Here is a 22,585-nt window from a genome sequence, read left to right as displayed (position 1 = left end):
TAGCCACTTATATAAATTATTTTACGCATAAAAGTGTTCTCACTTGGCGAAACAGCAACTCCAAACGTATACCTCCTTTGAAAATTACCAAAACTCATTTTAAGGCCATACAAAGGAGCTACCTTATTTTCTTTTTTATTTCATCAAAGCGAAGGCTCATACACCTTAGAATATTATTCCACGCATAAGAGTATGCTCGCTTTGCAAAACAGTAACTCTTAGCACATATCTCATTTGAAAATGGCCATAATCACATATAAGGCCCAAAGAAGGAACTATTCATTTTTCTTTTTATCTAACCCAACCAAAGGTTTAAACATTTAATTATATAGTCCTTAGGTCGTATAAGTACTTATTAGCACAAACAAGCACTCTAAAAACATATTTCCTTTGTAAATGGCTAAGAGGCACATAAAGGAAATCATGTCAATTTCATGATTCCAATACTTTAGTCCATCAAATTCAAACTTATCATACAACCATAATCATCATTAGGTAATTGAAGCCTTTTTACACATTAATTCATCCATTTATGCCTCAAAACATAAGACACCACTAAGCGTCATTCAATTAATCCACTCAATTCACAACTTACATATATATATAAACCTTCACAAAGTGTCCAATTATTTTTTGAACATTAAACCCTAATTTTTCACACCATGGCTGAATCTAGTGGGAGGGATTCAAGGGAATTTTTCAAACTTTAAACACATGTTCATACTTATTTAACACTATAACATCATAAATCATACTAACTCATCATCAATTTCAAATTTCCAACTCCAAAATTTTCTATAACATATGCTCATAATATTCAAAACTTGAATCATGACATTTAAACCATTGGAAAGAGGATCTCTTACCTCAAATCATCTATACAAGGCTTGGAGAACAAAACCCAAGCTTGATTCCACCAAAAATCCACTTCTCTCTCTAGGATGAATAGTGACTGAAATCTTGAGAAGGAGAGAGCTCCTTACACAAGCTTTTTCAACCCAAACAAATGGGTGGAATGGATTCATCACAATTTTTACTTAAACATTCATGTATGACACTTTGTGTTTTGGTTATTGTTTGAGTAAGAAATCAAGAAAAGAAAAATGAAAGCCAAGCTCCTTCCATGGAAAAAGTTTGACCAGCAGAGAGAGAAGATGGAAGACAGGGCTAGGACGAAAAGAAATATAAAGGAGTTTACAGTTTCTAAAGTTAAGTTAGTGTAACTGGATAATAACTTATCTATCTACATACCTCCGTTCAATATCAAACTTTACCCAATGAACTAGAATATTTTTTCAGTCATATTTCTAACTTTACTTTTGCATTCTGGGTAATTTTTCCTACACATATTTTTACCGAAAAATCTCACTGACTGTATTTTTTACCTCAAAAGAAATCCTAATTTATTTAATTAGATCTTTTACTTAATTTAATCCATTTATGCATGATTAAATATTTAATCACATGCCTTTTTCTAATTAAATGGGTTAGAGGTATTATAATATCGATTGTCAATGTTTCCAGAATGGAACATATCTTATTTGATTAACCGTTATGCTACAACTAGATAACGCAATTGATGTTAAAAGTTTTTGAATGTTGGATCTGGATCCTCTCATGTGGAAATTCACATGACTATGTCATGTGAAAAATCATAACCATACAAAGGTGGATCAATGGTAACAAAGGAGGAGAGAGAAAAAATGTTAAAATAGGTAGTTATGAAATCATAACCGTTAATTTACCTTTGTATGGTTGTGATCTTCTTACATGATCATATCATATATATTTTTTTTCAACATGAGAGGATCTATTTCCCCGAATGTTACAGAAGTTAAATTAGGAGTGATACTGTGATAGCCATCACATACACATTTCATGTACTAGTTAAAAGCTCCCCTTAAAATAGCACATAATTTTACATTTGAAATTTTCTTTCTTGTGACTGTGGCAATATTTCAGTTATTCATGTAAAAAGAATTATATATCAATAATACATCAACATCAATGAGACATTTATCCCAAACCAGTTGGCCAATTATATACCACTAATACATCATATAAAAGCATCTACATATTTTGTAAGGTTGCTGAAAAAATAATGTCATTTCCAATCATACAACAGAAACAAGTTCATAGGCTCCTAATCGCACCTTTATGAGCCAACGACAAATATTAAGTTCAGAGCATTTAGCTAAAATACTTTCATGAAAACTATATCTCAAATCCCAGAGAAGTTTATAAAGCTTATATGGCATTGTATTCAATATTTAATTTCAGAAAGATTTTTTACATCTAAGCATAAATATTCTTGCCATTATTTTCTATATCTAACACTATACTTTTCCTTTTCTTTTTGTTGGGTGGGGTTGGGGAAGCCAAGGTAAGGGAGCACTTGTCTTCCTGGCCAACTGTACAACTTATAAGAAAGTATGGCATGAAGAAACATACTAAGAACATGAGGTTATGTTTGGATCATATTCATAAGAATGCCAGAACCAAGGGAAAGAGCCACAGCTTCAGCACTTCCAAGTTTTGCAGCAAGTGCTAAAGAAGTTGATAAAGGAAGGAGCTTCTTGCTTCGGTACATCCCTGCAAAAAATCAATATAATACTAGCACCAGCACAAAACTTTCAAAATGTACATCTAAACAAGTAAAGCTACTAGGCTTTTTTACCCTTATAACCCTTTATTATTAATTAATTACCGATTTGACCTTGATTATAAACTATTTCAAAAATTTAACCCCCTCAAAAAACATAACACCAATCTGCCCCTGTTTGACCGTTGACCACCAAGCCTACCCGGGTACACCCCACTTTACCCCGGTATTATTTGAAAAATTTTATCTACCCGGGTAGGGAGGCGTGTACCCGGGTATTGTTCTTCGCACCTGAGAAATTGCTTGAATTATTTACCCGGGTAGAGAGGGGTGTACCCGGGTAAATCTTCAACCACCCGGTATAATTCGTCATTTACCAGTAAAATGAAAAGCTACATGCTCACACTAAATTTCTGTACCATGAACCCTGTCTTTATTTTCTTTCCGTCTCACTCTCCCCAATAGACCCGGTACCACATTTATATATAGGAGCGCGATTTTGATGTACATAAAAGTAGACCCCATCATAATCGATAAATCCAAATCCATTCTCTAAGCTAAAAGCTCTTCAAATTGGTTAGGCATGCTTATAATACTGATCTATCTCATTAGCTACCAAATGGGTGGTCGAAGATAGCACCACCCGGGTAGGCAACAAAACTTTGTTATGTTTTCAGGGGGTTAAATTTTTGTACATAATCAAGGTCAAATCGGTAATTAATTAATAATAAAGGGTTATAAGGGTCAAAAAGCCAAAGCTACTACCCTATAGACTGACAATACTAACGTAGTAATTTTGAAAATTGACATTATCATCACTTGGAATGGGGACATCTTCTTTGCTAATCACTGCCTGCATGGTGCATACTAGTATCTTTTGAGTAAGCGTTGCGTATCTTTGTTTGTTCAATAACTTAGCAGGTTCGTATAACTTGAATGTTGTAACCAATAGGGTTCGAATTACTTCAAATAATACACTTTAAATCAAAATCTTCGTCTTAAACCACAGGGAGGAAATACACAAGATGATACTAAGCACAACCAAATTCCATTTGTTAAATGAAATTGAGATATTTAATTAGAATCACGCGATTCCATTTGTTGCGTGAAATTGTGATATGCCGAGGCATTTATTAGGCTGACCCCAAGTCCTTTCAACAACACTCTATCTTCATGGCCGTTGGTTGCTATGCTTGCTGTAACCTTGGCTACCAGCCTTGTCTGATTTTTGGCTATGCTATTTAGGTAGAGAGAGCATCGTTGGTCGTACATCACACAGACATGATCCAATTTAATAAAGTCGAAACTACGCAAGTACATTTCAACACTATCCTTTTTACCCCTACCCTCACCATCCCGGATAGTGATCTTAAATTTCATAAGATCAAGAAAAAAGCGCTTGCCAACGATGAAGCAGAAAATGAAGCCTAGCTGAGGGGAATGTGTGTTGGGAATGGTATGGGGGAGCCCAAAACCCATTGCAAGGGATACATCCATGGGCCAAGTGATAAACCACAATAAGTGAGCCGACACCACATTTTAACCCAAAACCTTTAGGCTGTAAGTTTATGGGTCTTTTGCACTTATATGGTCATCACTTGGTCTAGGTCTAGCCAATGTGGTACTTCTTTACAACTCATACTTGAATACTTCCAACATCTTCCCCTCAAGTATGAGACCCAACATCATGCTCCTCCTTAAGGGCAACTTCTGCGGAAGTCTTTTTTCTTTAAGTATTGGAGTCACACTAGCCTTCTGCGGAGGCCTTGAAACATCACCATCTCTAAATACCCGGCCCAGCCAAACCTTTGGCTCTGATACCACTGTTGGGAATGGTATGGGGGAGCCCAAAACCCATTGCAAGGGATACATCCATGGGCCAAGTGATAAACCACAATAAGTGGGCCGACACCACATTTTAACCCAAAACCTTTAGGCTGTAAGTTTATGGGTCTTTTGCACTTATATGGTCATCACTTGGTCTAGGTCTAGCCAATGTGGTACTTCTTTACAACTCATACTTGAATACTTCCAACAATGGTCTTTTAATGTTAGAGTCTATTTGTTTTTTGTCCGTTAGAAAATTCAATGGTCTTTTAAGTTTGATGTAACGGCCATGTGCTGCACTAAAGTTGTTTGATGAGTCTTAACGGTATCATAATGAGTCAGTTTTGGGTAGTATAATGAGTCATTAAGTTAGAGTTTATTTGGGTGTAATGTGTCTCTTAATGTATGTTTTTCAGTTTTAGTTTCTGGTTTATATTAAGTTTGAGTCAGTTTATGAAATTTGTATTCCCTCTTCAAACATTGTGAGTTATATTTCTGCATCTTAATTTTTCTCTATCAGTGGTATCAGAGCCGGATTGGGCTCGAGCTAGCCTAGTGATTGGCTAGGAGACGGGTCGAGTACTTTGCGCTTCGGGTACTCGGTTGAGGGGGAGCATACCAATGGTGGGTTTCACACTTGAGGGGGAGATTGTTGAGATATTCAAGTGTGATGAGTCCCACATTGGTTGATAATGAGCTAAGTGAAGAGTATATAAGTGAAAGGACCCATAAACCTGCAGCCTTAAGGTTTTGGGTTGAGACATGGTGTCGAATCCATTTGCTACGGTTGGTGTAGCCTTAGCTCATTGGTGGTGGCTCCCCGCCACGGGCTTCCCCTGGACCCGCTTGACATTGGAGTTTGAGGGAACGAATTTCCCAACAGTGGTATCAGAGCCAGGTTGAGAGTTAAACACGTGAGGGAATTGAGTTGTGAAAAAAAGAGTAAAGTGAAGAGTCATGGCCACAGATTCTAATTTTGTGCAAGTAGCCATTCCACGTTTCGATGGTCATTATGATCATTGGAGCATGTTGATGGAGAATTTCCTTCGATCCAAGGAATATTGGGATGTAGTTACCAATGGTGTTGTTGAACCAGCACTAGCAGAAGGAGCTCAGTTGACAGCAGCACAACGAGCAGCTCATGAAGCAGTAAAGTTGAAGGATTTGAAGGCGAAGAATTATCTCTTCCAGGCCATTGACCGTTCTATCTTGGAAACCATTCTTTCCAAAGAAACTTCCAAGGATATTTGGGACTCCATGAAAAAGAAGTATCAAGGCTCTGCAAGAGCAAAGAGGCAGCAGCTTCAAGCTTTACGCTCGGAATTCGAAACACTTCGAATGAAGTCGGGAGAATCAATTGCAGATTATTTCTCTCGCGTGATGACCATTGTCAATAAAATGCGAATTCATGGAGGCAGGATAGAAGAAATAACTGTCAGAGAAAAAATTCTTCGATCATTAACAACAAAATTTAACTTTGTTGTTTGTGCTATAGAAGAATCTAAAGATATAGATGATTTGTCACTTGATGAATTGCAGAGTTCATTGGTGGTGCATGAACAGAAGTTCAAACAGGAAGACACAGATGAGCAAGCATTAAAGGCTTCTACCGATACTCGTTCCAACAATTTTCAAGGAAGGGGTAGAGGTAGAGGCAGAGGTAGAGACAAAGGCAGAGGCAGAGGAAGGTCCACTAATTTCAGAGCCAATAATGATCAATTTCAAGGCAGAGGCAGAGGAGGAGCCCCTGATAAATCCAAGGTAGAATGTTTCAGGTGTCATAAATTTGGTCATTATCAATCTGAATGTTATACTAAGCTGCCAAATAGCAAAGAAAAAGAAGAAAGTTCAAACTTTGCAGAAAAGGAGGAAGGTGAAACCTTATTGATGGTTGCTAAAGATGAAAAGCAAATTGAGCCAGATGTTTGGTATGTGGATACTGGCTGTAGCAACCACATGAGTGGTAGTAAGTCTTCTTTCTCTCATCTGAATGAAAATTTTCAATCTACTGTGAGTTTTGGTGATCATTCTACTGTGAAAGTAATGGGAAAAGGTGACATTAAAATAAAAACCAAGAATGGTTTTGTGGAAACAATATCTAATGTATTGTATGTTCCTGATTTGAAAAGTAATTTATTGAGTGCTGGCCAATTACAAGAAAAGGGTTATGTGATCACTATTAAAAATGGTGTTTGTGAAATATATGATTCTGTTAGAGGTGCTATTGCTGTTATTCAGATGAGTTCAAACAGATTGTTTCCATTAAAGATTGAAGGAATCCAATCTAGTTTAATGGCTGAAATGAAAGATCCTTCATGGTTGTGGCATTTTCGCTATGGCCATTTGAGCTTTGGTGGGTTGAAAACGCTCCAACAGAAAAATATGGTGACAAGCCTCCCTCAAATCACAATTCCTCATTCCTTAGTATGTGAAGAATGTGTTGTTAGCAAACAACATCGTTCTGAATTTGCAAAAGGGAACTTATGGAGAGCAAAGGGAATTTTGCAATTGGTGCATTCAGACATTTGTGGTCCAATAAATCCAATTTCTAATGGAGGTAAAAAATATTTAATTACCTTCATTGATGATTTTTCTAGAAAAACGTGGGTTTATTTTTTACAGGAAAAGTCAGAAGCTTTCTCTACATTTAAAAATTTCAAAGCTCGTGTGGAGAATGAGACAGGAAGGATGATTCAGACACTTCGCACAGATCGTGGTGGTGAATATTGCTCAAAAGAATTTGAAGCTTTTTGTGAAGAACATGGCATCCGAAAAGAGCTTACAACTGCGTATACACCACAACAAAATGGTGTATCAGAGAGGAAGAATAGAACCATCCTCAACATGGTTAGAAGCTTGTTGGTAAGAGGAAGAGTTCCAAAGACGTTTTGGCCAGAAGCAGTAAACTGGTGCATTCATGTCTTAAACAGAAGTCCAACCTTTGCAGTTCGAAATATGACGCCAGAAGAGGCTTGGAGTGGGAGAAAACCAAATGTGGATCACTTTAGAATTTTTGGATGCATTGCATATGCTCATGTCCCGGAACAGAAAAGAAAAAAACTTGATGACAAGGCTGAAAAATGTGTCTTTCTAGGTGTAAGTGATACATCTAAAGCATATAAATTATTTAATCCACTGACGAAAAAAATTGTGGTTAGCAGGGATGTTGTTTTTGACGAAGAAAACACTTGGGATTGGAATATGCAGCAGCCTACCGAAGTTCTTTGTGATATTGATTCTGAACAAGAGCAAATTTCAGCATCTAGTATGCCTGAAAATTCGTCCATTGCAACTTCTTCAGCTAGTCAATCCTCACCAACAGTAGTTGGAGTTAACGAAGAAGAAACTCAATCTCTTCGTCGTGTTAGAAGAAGGCCTACTTGGATGTAAGATTATGAGGTAACTGGAATTGAAGATCCAATTACTAACTTTGCTTTGTTTTCAGAATGTGATCCCGTGACTTTTGAGAGTGCTGTCAAAGAAGAAAAATGGCGAAAAGCAATGGATGCTGAAATTGATGCAATTGAGAGGAATGATACTTGGGAGTTAACTGATCTTCCAAATGGACACAAAATCATTGGTGTGAAGTGGGTGTTTAAAACAAAGTTAAAGGAAAATGGTGAAATTGACAAGCACAAAGCACGCTTGGTTGTCAAGGGGTACAAGCAACAATATGGGATTGATTATACAGAAGTTTTTTCTCCTGTTGCGAGACATGATACAATCAGGTTGGTGGTTGCATTGGCTGCACAAAATTCTTGGCCTATTTACCAGCTAGATGTCAAATCAGCATTCTTGCATGGGTACTTAGAGGAACAAATATTTATTGAACAACCCCTTGGTTATGAGAAAGTTGGAAATGAGCATAAAGTTTACAAATTGAAAAAGGCACTTTATGGACTAAAACAAGCCCCTCGAGCTTGGTATAGTCGCATTGAGTCTTATTTTCTTAAGGCTGGTTTTATAAAGTGTCCTTATGAACATACACTCTTTGTTAAGATTGGTGATGAAGGAAAAATGCTTATTGTTTGCTTATATGTAGATGATCTTATATTCACTGGAAATTGTGATGTTATGTTTGAAGAATTTAAAAAGTCTATGATGAATGAGTTTGAAATGACTGATCTTGGTATGATGCATTACTTTCTTGGCATAAGTGTAGCACAATCAAGTGATGGAATTTTTATTTCTCAAAATAAATATGTGGAAGATATTCTAGACAGGTTTCAGATGAAGGATTGTAGTCCTGTGCACACTCCAGTTGAATGTGGCTTGAAGTTACATAAAGATCATGGAGGAAAGAAGGTTGACAGCACCTTCTACAAACAAATTGTGGGAAGTTTGATGTATCTCACTGCAACAAGACCAGACATAATGTATTCTGTGAGTTTAATTAGCAGGTATATGGAAAATCCTACAGAAATACATTTGTTGGCTGCCAAGAGAATCCTTCGCTACTTGCAAGGAACAAGAACTTTCGGGATATTTTACAAGAAGGGTGTAAAATCTGATTTAGTGGGATTTACTGACAGTGATTATGCAGGAGATCAAGATGACAGGAAGAGCACATCAGGTTATGTTTTTATGATTGGTACAGGTGCTATTTCTTGGGCATCGAAGAAGCAACCAATTGTCACTTTGTCAAGCACAGAAGCTGAATTTGTTGCTGCTACAGCTTGTGCATGCCAAGCCATTTGGCTAAGGAGAATTCTTGAAGAACTTCACTTCAAGCAAGAAGGAGCGACTTTAATTTATTGTGACAATAATTCTGCAATTAAATTGTCAAAGAATCCAATTTTACATGGGAGAAGCAAGCATATAGATGTGAAGTATCATTTCTTAAGGGATCTTACAAAGGCTGGTATAATTGATCTTATTTTTTGTAGAAGTGAGGATCAAGTTGCTGATTTGTTTACAAAGCCTCTCAAATATGTTGCGTTTCAAAAGCTCAGGGGATTACTTGGCATATGTTCCATGGAGAAAGTCAAAGGATTTGGAGTAAACTGAATTTTTCAAGAACATCAGTTTAAGGGAGGGAATGTTAGAGTCTATTTGTTTTTTGTCCGTTAGAAAATTCAATGGTCTTTTAAGTTTGATGTAACGGCCATGTGCTGCACTAAAGTTGTTTGATGAGTCTTAACGGTATCATAATGAGTCAGTTTTGGGTAGTATAATGAGTCATTAAGTTAGAGTTTATTTGGGTGTAATGTATCTCTTAATGTATGTTTTTCAGTTTTAGTTTCTGGTTTATATTAAGTTTGAGTCAGTTTATGAAATTTGTATTCCCTCTTCAAACATTGTGAGTTATATTTCTGCATCTTAATTTTTCTCTATCAATGTGGAGAAGAGAGATCAATAATAATATGATCATTTGTGGTCTTATACTCAAACCACTCTGGAACACCACTTCCTGGATACGCGTAGACATATGCTGCTTGACAGGGATCACGGTGATCATTGTAATCGTCATAATTTTCAACATTATCATATTCTGGCGCAGATATATGTTGATATGCTAATTTTATCATGTTGATCTGTGCATTTAATGCAATAGCCACAAGAGAATGTTCATCCAAGTTCCCGCAATTCCAGAACATAACCCGTTTCCTATTTTCCTTGAATTGTTCAGCGGCTGTTGAAGGGAACAATACAGTCCTCAGTGATATGCACCTCCCAGCATCTAGTGTTTCAAGGGATGGGGGAAGCTCTGGTAGAGTCCGAAGCTTCTGGCACTTAAATACGTCTACATATTGCAGTCTTGTAAGATTCTTGATGGATGAAGGCAAGCTCTCAATGGGACTTCCTCGAAGACTTAGGATTTTAAGCTTGCTTTGACGTCCAAAATATGAGGGCAATGCACTCAAGCCCGTGAAACATAAATGCAACTCTATCATATTCTCTGATGTTACTGAGAATTCCTCGAGATTTTTGCAGTAGTCAAGGTTGAGATATTTGAGGGAGCTTAAATGGGTATCATCAGTTGCTAGTCTGATAAGGGAAGGGCAGACACTTATATACAATTTCTCAAGCTTTTCGAGTGAGAAAATAGATGGATGTACGTTGGTCAACTTTGCACACCAAGATATTCTCAGCACTTCAAGATTTGGTGCTTTTGAAAAATCTGGTAGCTCCTTCAAGACTTTACAAGAATGAAGGTGAACTCTTTTTAAATTCATAAGATTCTGTAGCAAAATAAAAAAAATAAAACAATCGAAGTAAGTGCAAAATTAAGAGGGTAATTTGAGCTTGAGTTGTTAGTTTTCTATTCCTTGAATTAAGAGCAAAATTATAACAACAAATCACCTTTACCTGCACTCCATCCCAAAGTTTTTCCACAGAAGTAAGTGCCAAGTAGAATAATACAAGTTTTTCTGCAGAAAATTTCTCTGGCAAGGATTTAAGAGGGTATTTCACCCAAAAAAGATATCTTAGTTCAGTTGGCAAAGATTGAAGCCCTTGAGGAAGATAATTCAAGTAGCGTGAATCATGTATGTCATCAATACGCAGAAAATGTAGTTTGCTCATCTTAGCAAATATGTGAGAGCTTAACTTCAACTGATTAAATGCTGACAAGTCCACCTGTATGCTTCTAATGGCCTCAGTCCCCTTCCATCAATGGAGAATACAAATTTTAAACATCATTAAAAGCCATATTTCTCACAAAAAATTCAAATGTTATCTAAAGATATAATTTTTTTGATTTATATTATATTTGAATTTAGTCTTTACCTTGTCATTCAACAATACTTCATGAATCACATCAGTACCCCTCAAGTGACTGCGACTTCCAGGGTCTTCACTAGATTCTTGGCGAACAATCTCCCAAGCCATTTCTTGTAAAATATCATGCATAGATACAAAATTACTTTTAGAAATAGTTATAAGAGCTTTGTCTTTCAGCCTTTCTAACCCAACAGCCACTGAATTATCACTTTCATGATCTTTCAATATAATTTTTAAATCTTCCACATTCCAATTCAACCCACTGAAGAAGCATGCAAGATCTAAAAATATCTTTTGCTCTTTGTGATCTAGATCATCATAACTCAGTTTCATTACATCATAAACTTTCGTACTTGGCATATTTTTAAGCTTGTCCAGCTGACTTTCCCACGCTTCCTTATCTTTTCCACAAAGAAGATGAGCCAAAACTTTAAGAACTAATGGAATGCCTTTGGCATAATTGACCACCCTCTTTGATAACTCAGAGTACTCCATTTCAAGATGATTTTGTTTGAAGGCACGCAAATTGAAAAGCTTAAGTGCTTCATCAAACATCAATGCTCCTACCTCACATATATCACCATCATCAACTTTGTATGCCGTAAGCACTTGCTTATCTCTAGTTGTTACAATGATTCTACTACCTGTTCTAAACCGATCATGACCTCCAACTAAAATTTCTAGTTGATCTGGATCCTTCACATCATCTAGAACAATAAGAACCTTCATACGACCAATCCTTCTCTCAATACTATTGGACAATTCATTTGGTGTGTTAATTTTCACATCTCCCGCTAATAGTGTAGAAAAGAGCTTTTCCTTTAAAAAAATTATTCCATGTCTTCTTGATTCTTCTCTTACATTTGCCAAAAAACAACAACCTTCATATTCAGAACTTAGTTTGTTAAATGTTTCTTCGGCAATAGTTGTCTTACCAATCCCACCCATACCCCAAATTCCAATAACACGGACACCCTTTGACTGTTGATGTAACAATGATTCTACAAGTGCAATTGGTTTATCAATTCCAATAAGTCCCTTTGAGTCAACCGGGTGCTTACTTAACCTGATCAACACAATATTGACAATATCTTCAATCAACTCAGCATCATCCCTATACAACAAAGAAAGAAGTAAGGGAGAATGTATGAAATTCAATGGCATTAATATTAGCTTAACTACATATTTTTTGTATTTATCATTCTCTTTATAAACATTAAATACATGAGACCTTATTAAAATTTGTGAATATTTTCATGAAGAAATACGCATAATATTTTCACAAAACCTTATAATTTGAAATTTTAAAATGTCAGGTTTCATTATCCACATGGATCAACCTCTTCTCTTTTCCTACCTCCATAGTGAAATCTCTTAATAGAGTTTGGTAAAAAAAAAAGGGGAAGTTAATAGATGTATCTATGAGTTTTAAATGTATCATTTATAAGTAATGTTTGAAAATCGGAATACATTTTAATTGAATTACTTCGGTCTAATTAACCACTAAATTCAATAAACCAACAAAGCATGGCTTGTCCAATCTAAGTACTAGCATGAACATGTTGCTGCATTTACTAATAAATGCAGAAGTAATAACTAAAAAGCCCGCATTCCATAAAAAAACTACACAGAAAATAAAGGTTGTCTTTTGTAACTATATAACAATAAATAGTTACAATATATCGAACATTTATTTTGGAAAAAAAATAAAAAGCTTACCGAAAATGTGATGACTTAATTCCTGATAAATTAGCAGATTCATTTAAAGCACGTCTCCAGATTTGCACCCTAGTAGAATTATACTTTTTTTCATGCTCAGCAAGTGCGTTTTCATAACTCCCCTTTTGATGCCGTACATCCGTGGGTTCTGCCTTGTAGAAAACAGGCACTACAATTTGTCCATACTTCTCTCTGCACTCAACTATTTTCACAAGTTCTTCCAAACACCAATGAGAAGAAGCATAGTCTTTTGAAAATATGATCAACGAAATGAATGAGCCTTCAATTGCTCTAAGAAGTGATGATGATATTTCATCTCCTCTCTCAAGTTTATCATCTACAAAGGCAAATATTTGCTTTCGTTGAAAAGCCTCAATCAAATGGCTAAGAAAACCGTGGCGGATGTCCTTGCCCCTAAAGCTTACAAAAACATCATATTTTTGTTGAGGAGCATTGTCCAACGTTAGCGTTGCCGCTACACCCTTCAATTTGTTAAAAATGAATGACTAAATTTGATTATGCATAAAAAATAAGGTGTTATCACTACAACATAATTGAAATATAGCAACATTTTCCATTAACAAAATGTAAAGAGTGTTATATTAAGGCCACGTTACCAAAAAAGGTTATACCTACAGTTTAATATGTTGCTAGTAACAGTTAAAAAACATTACTAATAACATTCAAAAAGCATTGCTATTTTTTTTTTTTGTAACATTTAAAAATATAGTAATTTTCTTTTTTGCAATATTTAAAAATTGTAACTAGTTTACTTTTTTGTAAGATGTGAAAATAATATTACTAATTTATTTGTGGTGAGGGTTTAAAAATATTACTAATTTAAATATCCAACACAAATTAGATCCATTCCAAAAAATCTTGGAGATGTTAACTCACATCATACTAAAAATAAAAGTAAAAAACTAGTAAAAAGTAAAGAACACACGCTTGTGCCATCATGCTCTGCTAGGGTTTCCTAGTATTATAGGGTTTCTTTGAACGTTCTTGTCATGCAGCCGTCAGCTGTTCGAGAGTTAACGTCGGAGGAGGTGGACAACCTTCAAAGAAGTAATAAAAAATATAAGGGAGATGGATCCTATTCTAATGATCAATCGATGGTTCCTAGAGATGAACAATGGATGGATGGTAAGTCAAGTTTTAAGGAAATTCTTATGAGAAGTAATGGTGAATGGAGATCAGAAAACGATTCTGAAGAGGAGGATGAAGCTGAGATGATAGTGCAAGATGGGGTAGAAGAAGCACGAAATAAGGATCTTTCTCAGGAGGATGTCACTTTGGAGTTTTGAAAAGATGGAACTCTGAATTTCAAGCTATCGGATAGATTCAAAAAGAAAGCTTGGAAGCCATTGAAGAAATCACTGATAGTCAAACTACTGGAGAAAAAACTCTCAATTAATTTCATGAGGAAGAGGTTGGAGAATATGTGGGAAAGAGATGGGAAAATCCATGTAACTGATATTGAGAATGATTTCTTCTTAGTTAGGTTTGAAGAAAAGAAAGATATGGAATTTGTTTTGTCTGCCGGGCCTTGGTTAATTTTTGATCATTATTTGTTTATCAGATCATGGGAGCCAAATTTCCAAGCGTTTAGTTCCCCCATCAGTAAGATCACAGCTTGGGTCAGATTACCTGGTTTTCCTGTGGAATATATAAATACTCCCTTGATGAAAAGTGTAGGGAACTGGTTGGGGAAGTTCATTCAATTAGATGCTGCATCGACTAATCTTGCCAGAGGAAAGTTTGCCAGAATGTGTTGAACTGGATATTAGCCAACCACTCAAGTCTGTTTATTACGTAGAAGGAAGGTATAAGCAGGTAGAGTATGAAGGTCTTCATTTAATTTGTTACAAGTGTGGGAAATATGGGCATAGAACTGATCTTTGTCCCACTACACTAAAGGAACCTGAGTCTGAGACTAAGGGAGATAAGATCATGAATAATATAGTTTTGCATAATAATCCGCAGAATAACAGTAATCCGGAGGAGATTAATCAATCTAGCTTCGGTCCATGGATGGTAGTTTCAAGGAAAAAAAAAGGATATCCTGTGGAAAAGAAAACTGATGGTAGAATACCTAGGAGGAAGGAAGAGAAGAATCTAAAAATGGTTACTGAGGTCAATAATTCCAAGTCTTATGAAGATGATCTTAGTACTGGGAAGCTTAGCACAGATGGTCTCAGTGTGGACAATTTACATAGGGCAGGAGATCAAGGTAAGAGTCCACGTAAAAATAATCAATATGGTGATAATGATAGGGTTAAACTAAGAGAGACAGAAACAGCTTTTAAGCTGGTTTGGGATGGTGTCTTGGATACTAAAACGGAGGCAAAGTCTGCACCTACTGAGGAAATGGGGATTCCAAAGAAGATGCAGCACGTTATCAATGAAAATTTGGGCTCGTTGAATACTGAAAGCAATAAGGGTCCTATTCTGTTGAACACTGATAATGTAGGAAATGAGAGCATGCATGACGGACCTGTTGAGGCTCAGCATTCTCGTATGGATCCTTCTCATGGAGTGATTGTGATTTCTCAAGATCCAAAACCTCCGGATCCTTTTCCTAGCAAGGCAGTTTCAGTTTCCAACAGAAGTAAAGCATCTTCTACTCAAAGAGGAGTAGGGAAGTCCATTTCAAGAAAATTGTCGCAGGTGCAATCTCATTCTGCAAAAATTCAAAAATCTTTATAATGTCTTTGTTATCTTGGAATTGTAGGGGTGCGGCTAAATCTAACTTGGGTCGTACTCTCAAAATGATGGTGGAGAAGCATGCTATATGCATGGTGGTGTTAATGGAAACTAGAACTAGTAGTGAAAATAGTTGGAGATTAATGAAAAAACTTAGTTTTGATCATATTTTAGTTGAGGAAGCGGTGGGTTTCTCTGGTGGAATTTGGGCTATTTGGGATTCAAACCGTGTCAAGGTGCAAAGAGTATCTCAATCATCCCAGTTTCTGCGTATGAAGGTGCTGCTGAATGATTCAAAAGAATTTTTATGTACTGCTGTTTATGCAAGTCCCCGGGAAAAAGAAAGACATGTGATGTGGGATGAGATTTCTAATATTAGTAATTCAATTGATGTTCCTTGGATTATGTTAGGTGATTTTAATGACATCAAAAGTGGGAACGAGAAGAAGGGAGGATCCCAACCAGACAGAGCTAAATGCAGTCGGTTTTCTGATTTTCTCAACAAATGTCATATGGAAGATTTAAACACCTCTGGTCCTGTTTTTACTTGGCAAGGCCCCAAGTGGAATCATTTGGATAGAGTTTATAAAAAGCTTGATAGAGTTTGTGCTAATCAGAGAAGAAGATTGTGTTTTGAGGAGGCTGAAGTCTATGTGCTCCCTAGGATTCTGTCGAATCATAGTCCTTTACTTGTGAATTTATGTTTGAAAATTAATGAGTGGCAGAAGAGGCCTTTTCGCTTTATAGCTTCTTGGTTGGATCATCCAAATTTTGAAGAGCTGATGAAAGAGAAGTGGAATAATAGAGAGGATATTGTTCCGATGATTAGTCAATTTGTCCCTCATCTCCAAAGGTGGAATAAAGAAGTTTTTGGTAACATCAATATGAGAAAGATTAATTTAACTCACAGAATAGCAGATGTTCAAGCTCATATGATTGTTAATGATTCTCCTAGTCTACATGATCTTGAGCGTAAGCCTCAGAGGGAGTTAAATATTACTCTGGACCAAGAAGAATCTCTTTGGTATCAAAAATCACGTCATAACTGGATTGTGGATGGTGATAAGAATACCAAATTTTATCATTTGAAAACGGTGATTCGCAGAAGCTTTAATAAAATCACCAGGTTGCGGAATGATGCTAATCGTTAGCTAGATGATCCCTCTCAGCTAAGGAAGCTTGTTTGTAGCTACTATAAAAATTTGTTTACTGAAGATTTGCCCAACCGTAAATGGTTAACATCTCCAAGCTGATGGACAGATATTCCGACGGAATTTAAGGAAGCAATGACCAAAGTTCCAGGGATGGAGGAAATTTCTAGAATATTACGTGAAATGGGATCCTTTAAGGCCTCGGGTGATGATGGTTTTCCAGCTCTATTTTTTCAACGGCAGTGGCATTTTTTAAACTCTCAAGTTCGTGATGCTATCGATAAAATATGGAGTAATCCGGAACTTGTTGCTGAGATCAATTCCACTCTTCTGGTTTTGATTCCAAAAACAAAGTCTCCTGAGTTTATCTCTCAATTTAGACTGATCTCGTTATGCACTGTTATTTACAAGATATTGTCAAAGATCATTGTTGATAGACTCAAACCGGTTATGGAGCTCATTATCTCTCTGTTCCAGGTTAGTTTTGTTCCGAATAGACAAATTCAAGATAATATTATTATTGTCCAAGAGTTGATTCATTCAATGAGTAAGATGAGAGGTAGAAGAACTTTTATGGCGGTAAAAATTGATTTAATCAAGGCATATGACAAAATTAATTGGAAGTTTTTGCATAGAATCTTGGAGGAAATTTCACTTCCTGAGCATACTATCAATCTCATTATGAGCTGTGTGCAATCTTCTAGAATTAATGTTTTATGGAATGGTAAAGTTGAAGAGTTTGTTCCTTCGAGGAGTATCCGTCAAGGGGATCCCTTATCTCCTTATCTTTTCGTTATGGCTATGGAGAAGCTGACACATATTATAAATACTACTGTTAGTGGAGGCATTTGGAAGCCTATGAGGGTTGGCAAAGGTGGACCACAAATCTCCCATTTAGCTTTTGCGGATGATTTGATGATTTTCATGGACGCCAATGAGGAGCAGCTTGATGTCCTTTTAAAATGCCTTTCTTTATTTGAGGAAATATCAGGCGAAAAGCTGAGTGTTGAAAAAACTAGTGTTTTCTTCTCAAGAAATACGACGGAGGATATGCGCCAACGAATTGTTCAGAAAAGTGGATTTAAATATGTGAAGAATGTGGGCAGATACCTTGGGTCTATGATGCAACATGGAAGGGTCTCAAAAAATCTGTACTCAGGAGTTGTTGAGAAAATTAGAGTAAAACTCAATGCTTGGAATCAAAAAAGTTTGTCGCAAGCTGGTCGAATTACTTTGGCTCAATCAGTTATGTCCGTTGTTCCTTATTTTCAGATGCAAAGTTGCAAGCTTCCCTCATCAATTTGCTTGGAGATTGAGAAAATTCAAAGAGGCTTTATTTGGGGTGATAGGGAGGATCATAGAAAACATCACTTGATTAGCTGGAACACTATTACTCTTCCTAAGATGTGTGGCGGTCTTGGATTTAAGAAGTTGGAAATTATGAATGATTCATTTCTTGCCAAATTAGTTTGGAACTATTTGAATAAATCTAACCATCTCTTGTCTCAGGTACTCCAAGCCAAGTATGGTGCAAGTAGAAATCGTGGTAGCCCTTTGTAGTGCGTGGTGGTGATTCTAATCTTTGGAGAAATATCTACAGAATTTGGAACATCATGGAGGATTGACTCGTTTGGGAAGTTGGGGATGGCAAGAGCATTAGTTTCTGGCATGATAGATGGTTATTTCAATCATCTAGTGTTCTAGATCATGCCACGAGGAGGATCTCCAGTATGGATAGAAATGTAAAGGTAGCTGATATGGTTATTCATGATGGTGATTGGGATTATGCTAACCTGTCCGAGTTACTTCCGGTTGATATCGTAGAATCTTTTCGAAGTGTCCTTCCTCCTTGTGATTCAGGTGAACCGGATAAACAAGTTTGGAATCTTAATGGTGCTAATATTGTTTCGGTGAAAGCAATTTATGATATGTTAACCAGCCAAGATAGAAGTGAGGTTGATGATAGTTTTATTTGGTCTTCATTATGGAAGTGGAAGGGTCCTCCAAAGATCAAAATTCTGATGTGGAAAATTTTGCATGGAAGACTTCTTACTAAATGCAGAATTATGGAATGGGGTAATAGTGATGATGTGTGTTCTGTGTGTAAAGTGGATAAGGAGTCTGTTCTACATGCTCTTAGGGATTGTAAAGAAGTTAAACCCTTGTGGTCTTCTTTTGTTCCTAGTTCCCAGCATGATGAGTTCTTCTCTGGCAATCTGGAGCAGTGGTTGTTACTAAACTTTTCAAATCAGAATTATAGTAGGTTTCGAAAGAATTGGCTATCTTTATTTTTCATTTCGTGTTGGAGAATTTGGCTTTGGAGAAATTATGTTACTCATGGGGCCAATGCAATTCCACTCACTGCTAAAGTTCATCTGATTCAGCACCTTCTTAAAGATGTGTTAGATTCTTTTAATCAAACGAGGAATAATTTTGATGATAGGAGAACCATGGTTTTTAATATTGCTTGGCAATTTCCTATTTCGGAGTTTATTAAGGTGAATACGAATGGTGCGGCGCGTGGCAATCCTGGTCCTGCTGCTTGTGGGGGAGTTATTCGTGATACTCAAGGAAGATGGTTGGGTGGTTTTGCTTTCAAATTAGGCACCTGTTCTTCTTTTAAGGCTGAATTGTGGGGAGTTTTGCGAGGTCTTGAGATGGCATGGAATGTTGGTTTCCGCAAGGTTGTGATTGAAAGTGACTCATCTAGTGTGGTCACTGTGCTCACCAGGCGTGGTGTAGCAGTCCGTGAAAATCAGTTGATTTCTCGCATACGGACATGGTTGGGAAAAAGTTGGTCTGTTATTGTCAGCATACTTTAAGGGAAGCAAATTCTTGTGCAGATTGGTTAGCATATTTTATTATTGACCATGGTAATTATGAAGATCGGTTGGTGTGGGGGGATCGCCCTCCTGGTATAATTCCGCTTCTTAATGCAGATATGGCTGGTGTGGGAAGACCTCGTGTCTTAGTTTGTAATTGGTAGTTTTATTCTGTTTTTCCTTTCTTTGTTTGTCTTGGGGGCTTAGTCCTCCTTTTCTTTACCAAAAAAATAAATAAATAAATAAAAGAAAAAAGCCTCTACAAGTTCATTATGAAATTTCAAGTCAATATATTATTAACATGGAATTCAAGAGAGAGAGAGAGAGAGAACAAATTTAAAATGTATATTTCTAGTTCTTCAGGAAAATAAAATAAAATTTAGAAGGTATGAAGCAGGTGCATGATCAAAAAGCATGGACATGATGGTGATCACAGAGAAGAACAATTGTATAATTTGCCAATACAGGATACGTAAAGGTTCATAGAAACTAAAAGAATCCTAAAATAAGAGTGGTAGCCATTAGCTGTAATTTATAATTGGGGTTAAAGGTGTCCCCTTCACAAAACTTTCCTGTTCTATTTACCCATTTAGGTACTTTTGTGAGTACAGCTTTTAAACATGACAAGTCCAGGTTCTCTTAAGTCAGTTTCATACAAAATCGAATGTAATAACATCTCTACTAAATTGCAATATATATACCCATCAGGAACAAAGAAATAAAACATTAGAGAGAATAGGAAAAAAGTAAACCCATAAATTCTTCCATGTATGGCACCTTGATAGCAGACAAATGTATCTCACGATTACTCCAAGCTAAATTCTTCCATCCATTCACAAAAACATCATAATGAAAGAACATCACAAAAAAATTATTTGAAGGGAACTACCATCAGCAATATGAGTCAGCGTAAATTATATAAGCTTTAGATTAAAGTTAAATTGTACAAGTGAAGCAACAATCACCTTTTTGACAATTTCTTTCTTCTTAACTCCTGCTGCAATAGACAACAACTTCAACGGGTTCTTTGGAACTCTCTGAAGCAAACAAATTGTAAAAATAGCATTAAAAAGAATTATAGAAGAAAAGTAAAGAACATAATGAAAGCTGATAAAGTGGATGTCAGTCATCAACCTATAAAATTAGCAGAATTTTAACTAAAATATATCTAGATTTTAAGTTGATTTGTTTCAAAAAGTACTAAGTTCCTTTTATTTCATTGTGCTACTAATGCTCTTGTAAACAAAAAGATTTTCTAAGAGCAAGATATATATATTATAAGGCGCTTAACAAACTATTCTAACTAATGTTACAAGTTATTGTTACCCTCCAGTCTGATCTGTATGTTCTGTCAATTTGTAGCATCCAATTAACAAAATAAATATAATGTTTACATTTTACAAGTCATCTTTTCTTCCAGCGAGGTAATCATTGTGGGAACTCCCACTCCCCCAGAACAGGAACATGCATTGAAAATACATAAAAGAAAATAATTAAGTATAGTGTTCATTGTTAAAAGTAACATTCTTGACGATGGGCAAGAGCCAACAAGTGGACATAAAAACATATGAACTTCCAACTTGCCATCCTTTACTCAATGTAAACTAAGATTGAATTTGAAAAGAAAAAATCGAGAGCCAAACTTATTTTAATAAGCTTGTTCTGACAGGTCCCGTGCCAATTCTTATAATATTAGTATATACAAATAGAAGTCAATATATAAAATTGAAATATTAATTATACACATCAGTTTCCTGGATCAAGATCAAACTCAAACAAACAAACTCTAAGTAGAAACAAAATTTTGCACCAGACAAGATTATACAGTTGATTAATTAGCAACATTTTACTACGTGAGGCTTAAGACTAACATCACAAGAGTCTTAACTGACTGTCTACAATATAAATGAATGACTAGAACTTGGCACCCATTTCACATACATTATTTATGTATAAGGGCCGCATTTCCAAATTAGATGTTCTAGCAACAATTCCTTGAGGCAATACCTCCCTTCTAGAACGCCAGCATTGTCTCTAGGGAAATGGAAATAGGAACAAGATTAGAGGTAATTTTAAGCAGTTACAATTTATATTAGTCATATAAAAAGGGCCTTTTTACCCCCAAAAAGACTAACCTTGCATGGATCCAATTTTGTCTCTGGCATTGTACAAATTGGTCCTGATCTTGCTAATCTCAGCATGTATGATGGCTAAAAATATTTTCAAGTAATCAAAGCTCAAATTTCAAACTAACTGTTTCGTAAAGTATTATAGAATAAAATATAAGATGAATTAAAATTCAACACATAATTAAGGTAAAAACTATCAAAGCCTAAAATAAAACTGAGAACCATTTGTTCAAGCAAAAACATATGCAATTGACAGCAATCAAAATTATGTGGGAGGGGAAGGGGAATTGTTTAAATCCAATTCTTGACCTAGAATTCCAAACCAACATATATGTCAATATCAAAATATAATTTCTATCAGGTAATTCTTTAGCATTAGACAACAGTTTCTGCAGAAAACCAAAGGCGTGAATGGCATACGATCTTAGGAAGGAGATGAAAAGAAACTTATTATTTTTTCTTGCTTTACAACTCTTAAAACACCTAATTATATAGATAGAGCTTCTAGGAAAGTTCAAGAGTTGCAACATACTTTGAATCATAAAATAAAAGACATAGTGCCTTTATGGAATAAAAACATGCATAATGATTCTTGAAATATCAGAACTAGTTTCTAACACAATTTTGAAATAAGCAAGAGAAGACAAAGAAATACAACATATTTTATTGGAGAAGATCCATAAGAAAAATATGCGATTGGATTTGAAAAAGTGAGGTCTGGATATTTCTTTGTCTCTACTCCCTTGAATATCAAAATAAGGGAGCCCCAGTGCATAATGTTCCCTGACTTACGAGGGTTGATTGTACACAGTCTACTCTTACATTTTTCTGCAAAAAGACTGTTTTCCAGGTTCAAACCCATGATCTTCCGATCACATGAAACAACCTTACCGTTACTTCCAGGTT

At 36.0% G+C, this 22,585-nt stretch overlaps 1 protein-coding gene across 1 annotated transcript; it reads right to left on the bottom strand.

Annotated features, from left to right (window-relative positions):
- Positions 1–2,464: 2,464 nt before the first annotated feature.
- Positions 2,465–21,715, bottom strand: LOC133305079 (disease resistance protein RPV1-like). The gene is made up of 10 exons (XM_061505209.1): positions 21,686–21,715; positions 21,492–21,584; positions 20,516–20,587; positions 12,872–13,353; positions 11,159–12,266; positions 10,739–11,035; positions 10,440–10,611; positions 9,765–10,328; positions 3,691–4,044; positions 2,465–2,592 (listed from the first exon to the last, which is right to left on the bottom strand). The coding sequence occupies exons 1-10, from the start codon at positions 21,713–21,715 to the stop codon at positions 2,465–2,467; spliced, it is 3,300 nt and encodes a 1,099-aa protein (XP_061361193.1).
- Between the last annotated feature and the right edge of the window lie 870 nt (positions 21,716–22,585).

The sequence above is a fragment of the Gastrolobium bilobum genome, unplaced genomic scaffold, assembly GCF_033153095.1.
Source record: "Gastrolobium bilobum isolate Gb01-03AN ecotype WA unplaced genomic scaffold, APGP_CSIRO_Gbil_v1 utg34677, whole genome shotgun sequence".
NCBI classification, from domain to species: Eukaryota; Viridiplantae; Streptophyta; class Magnoliopsida; order Fabales; family Fabaceae; genus Gastrolobium; species Gastrolobium bilobum.
This window is presented reverse-complemented; position numbering and strand designations above follow the sequence as displayed.

Excerpts from the sequence above, each read along its gene's own strand:
- LOC133305079 (XM_061505209.1), bottom strand. The coding sequence starts at position 21,715 with ATGCCAGAGACAAAATTGGATCCATGCAAG. Across the intron at positions 11,036-11,158 it reads AAGTATTGTTGAATGACAAG|GGGACTGAGGCCATTAGAAG; the intron begins GTAAAGACTAAA and ends CATTGATGGAAG. Across the intron at positions 10,329-10,439 it reads GCTTGAGAAATTGTATATAA|AGAATATGATAGAGTTGCAT; the intron begins GTGTCTGCCCTT and ends CAGTAACATCAG.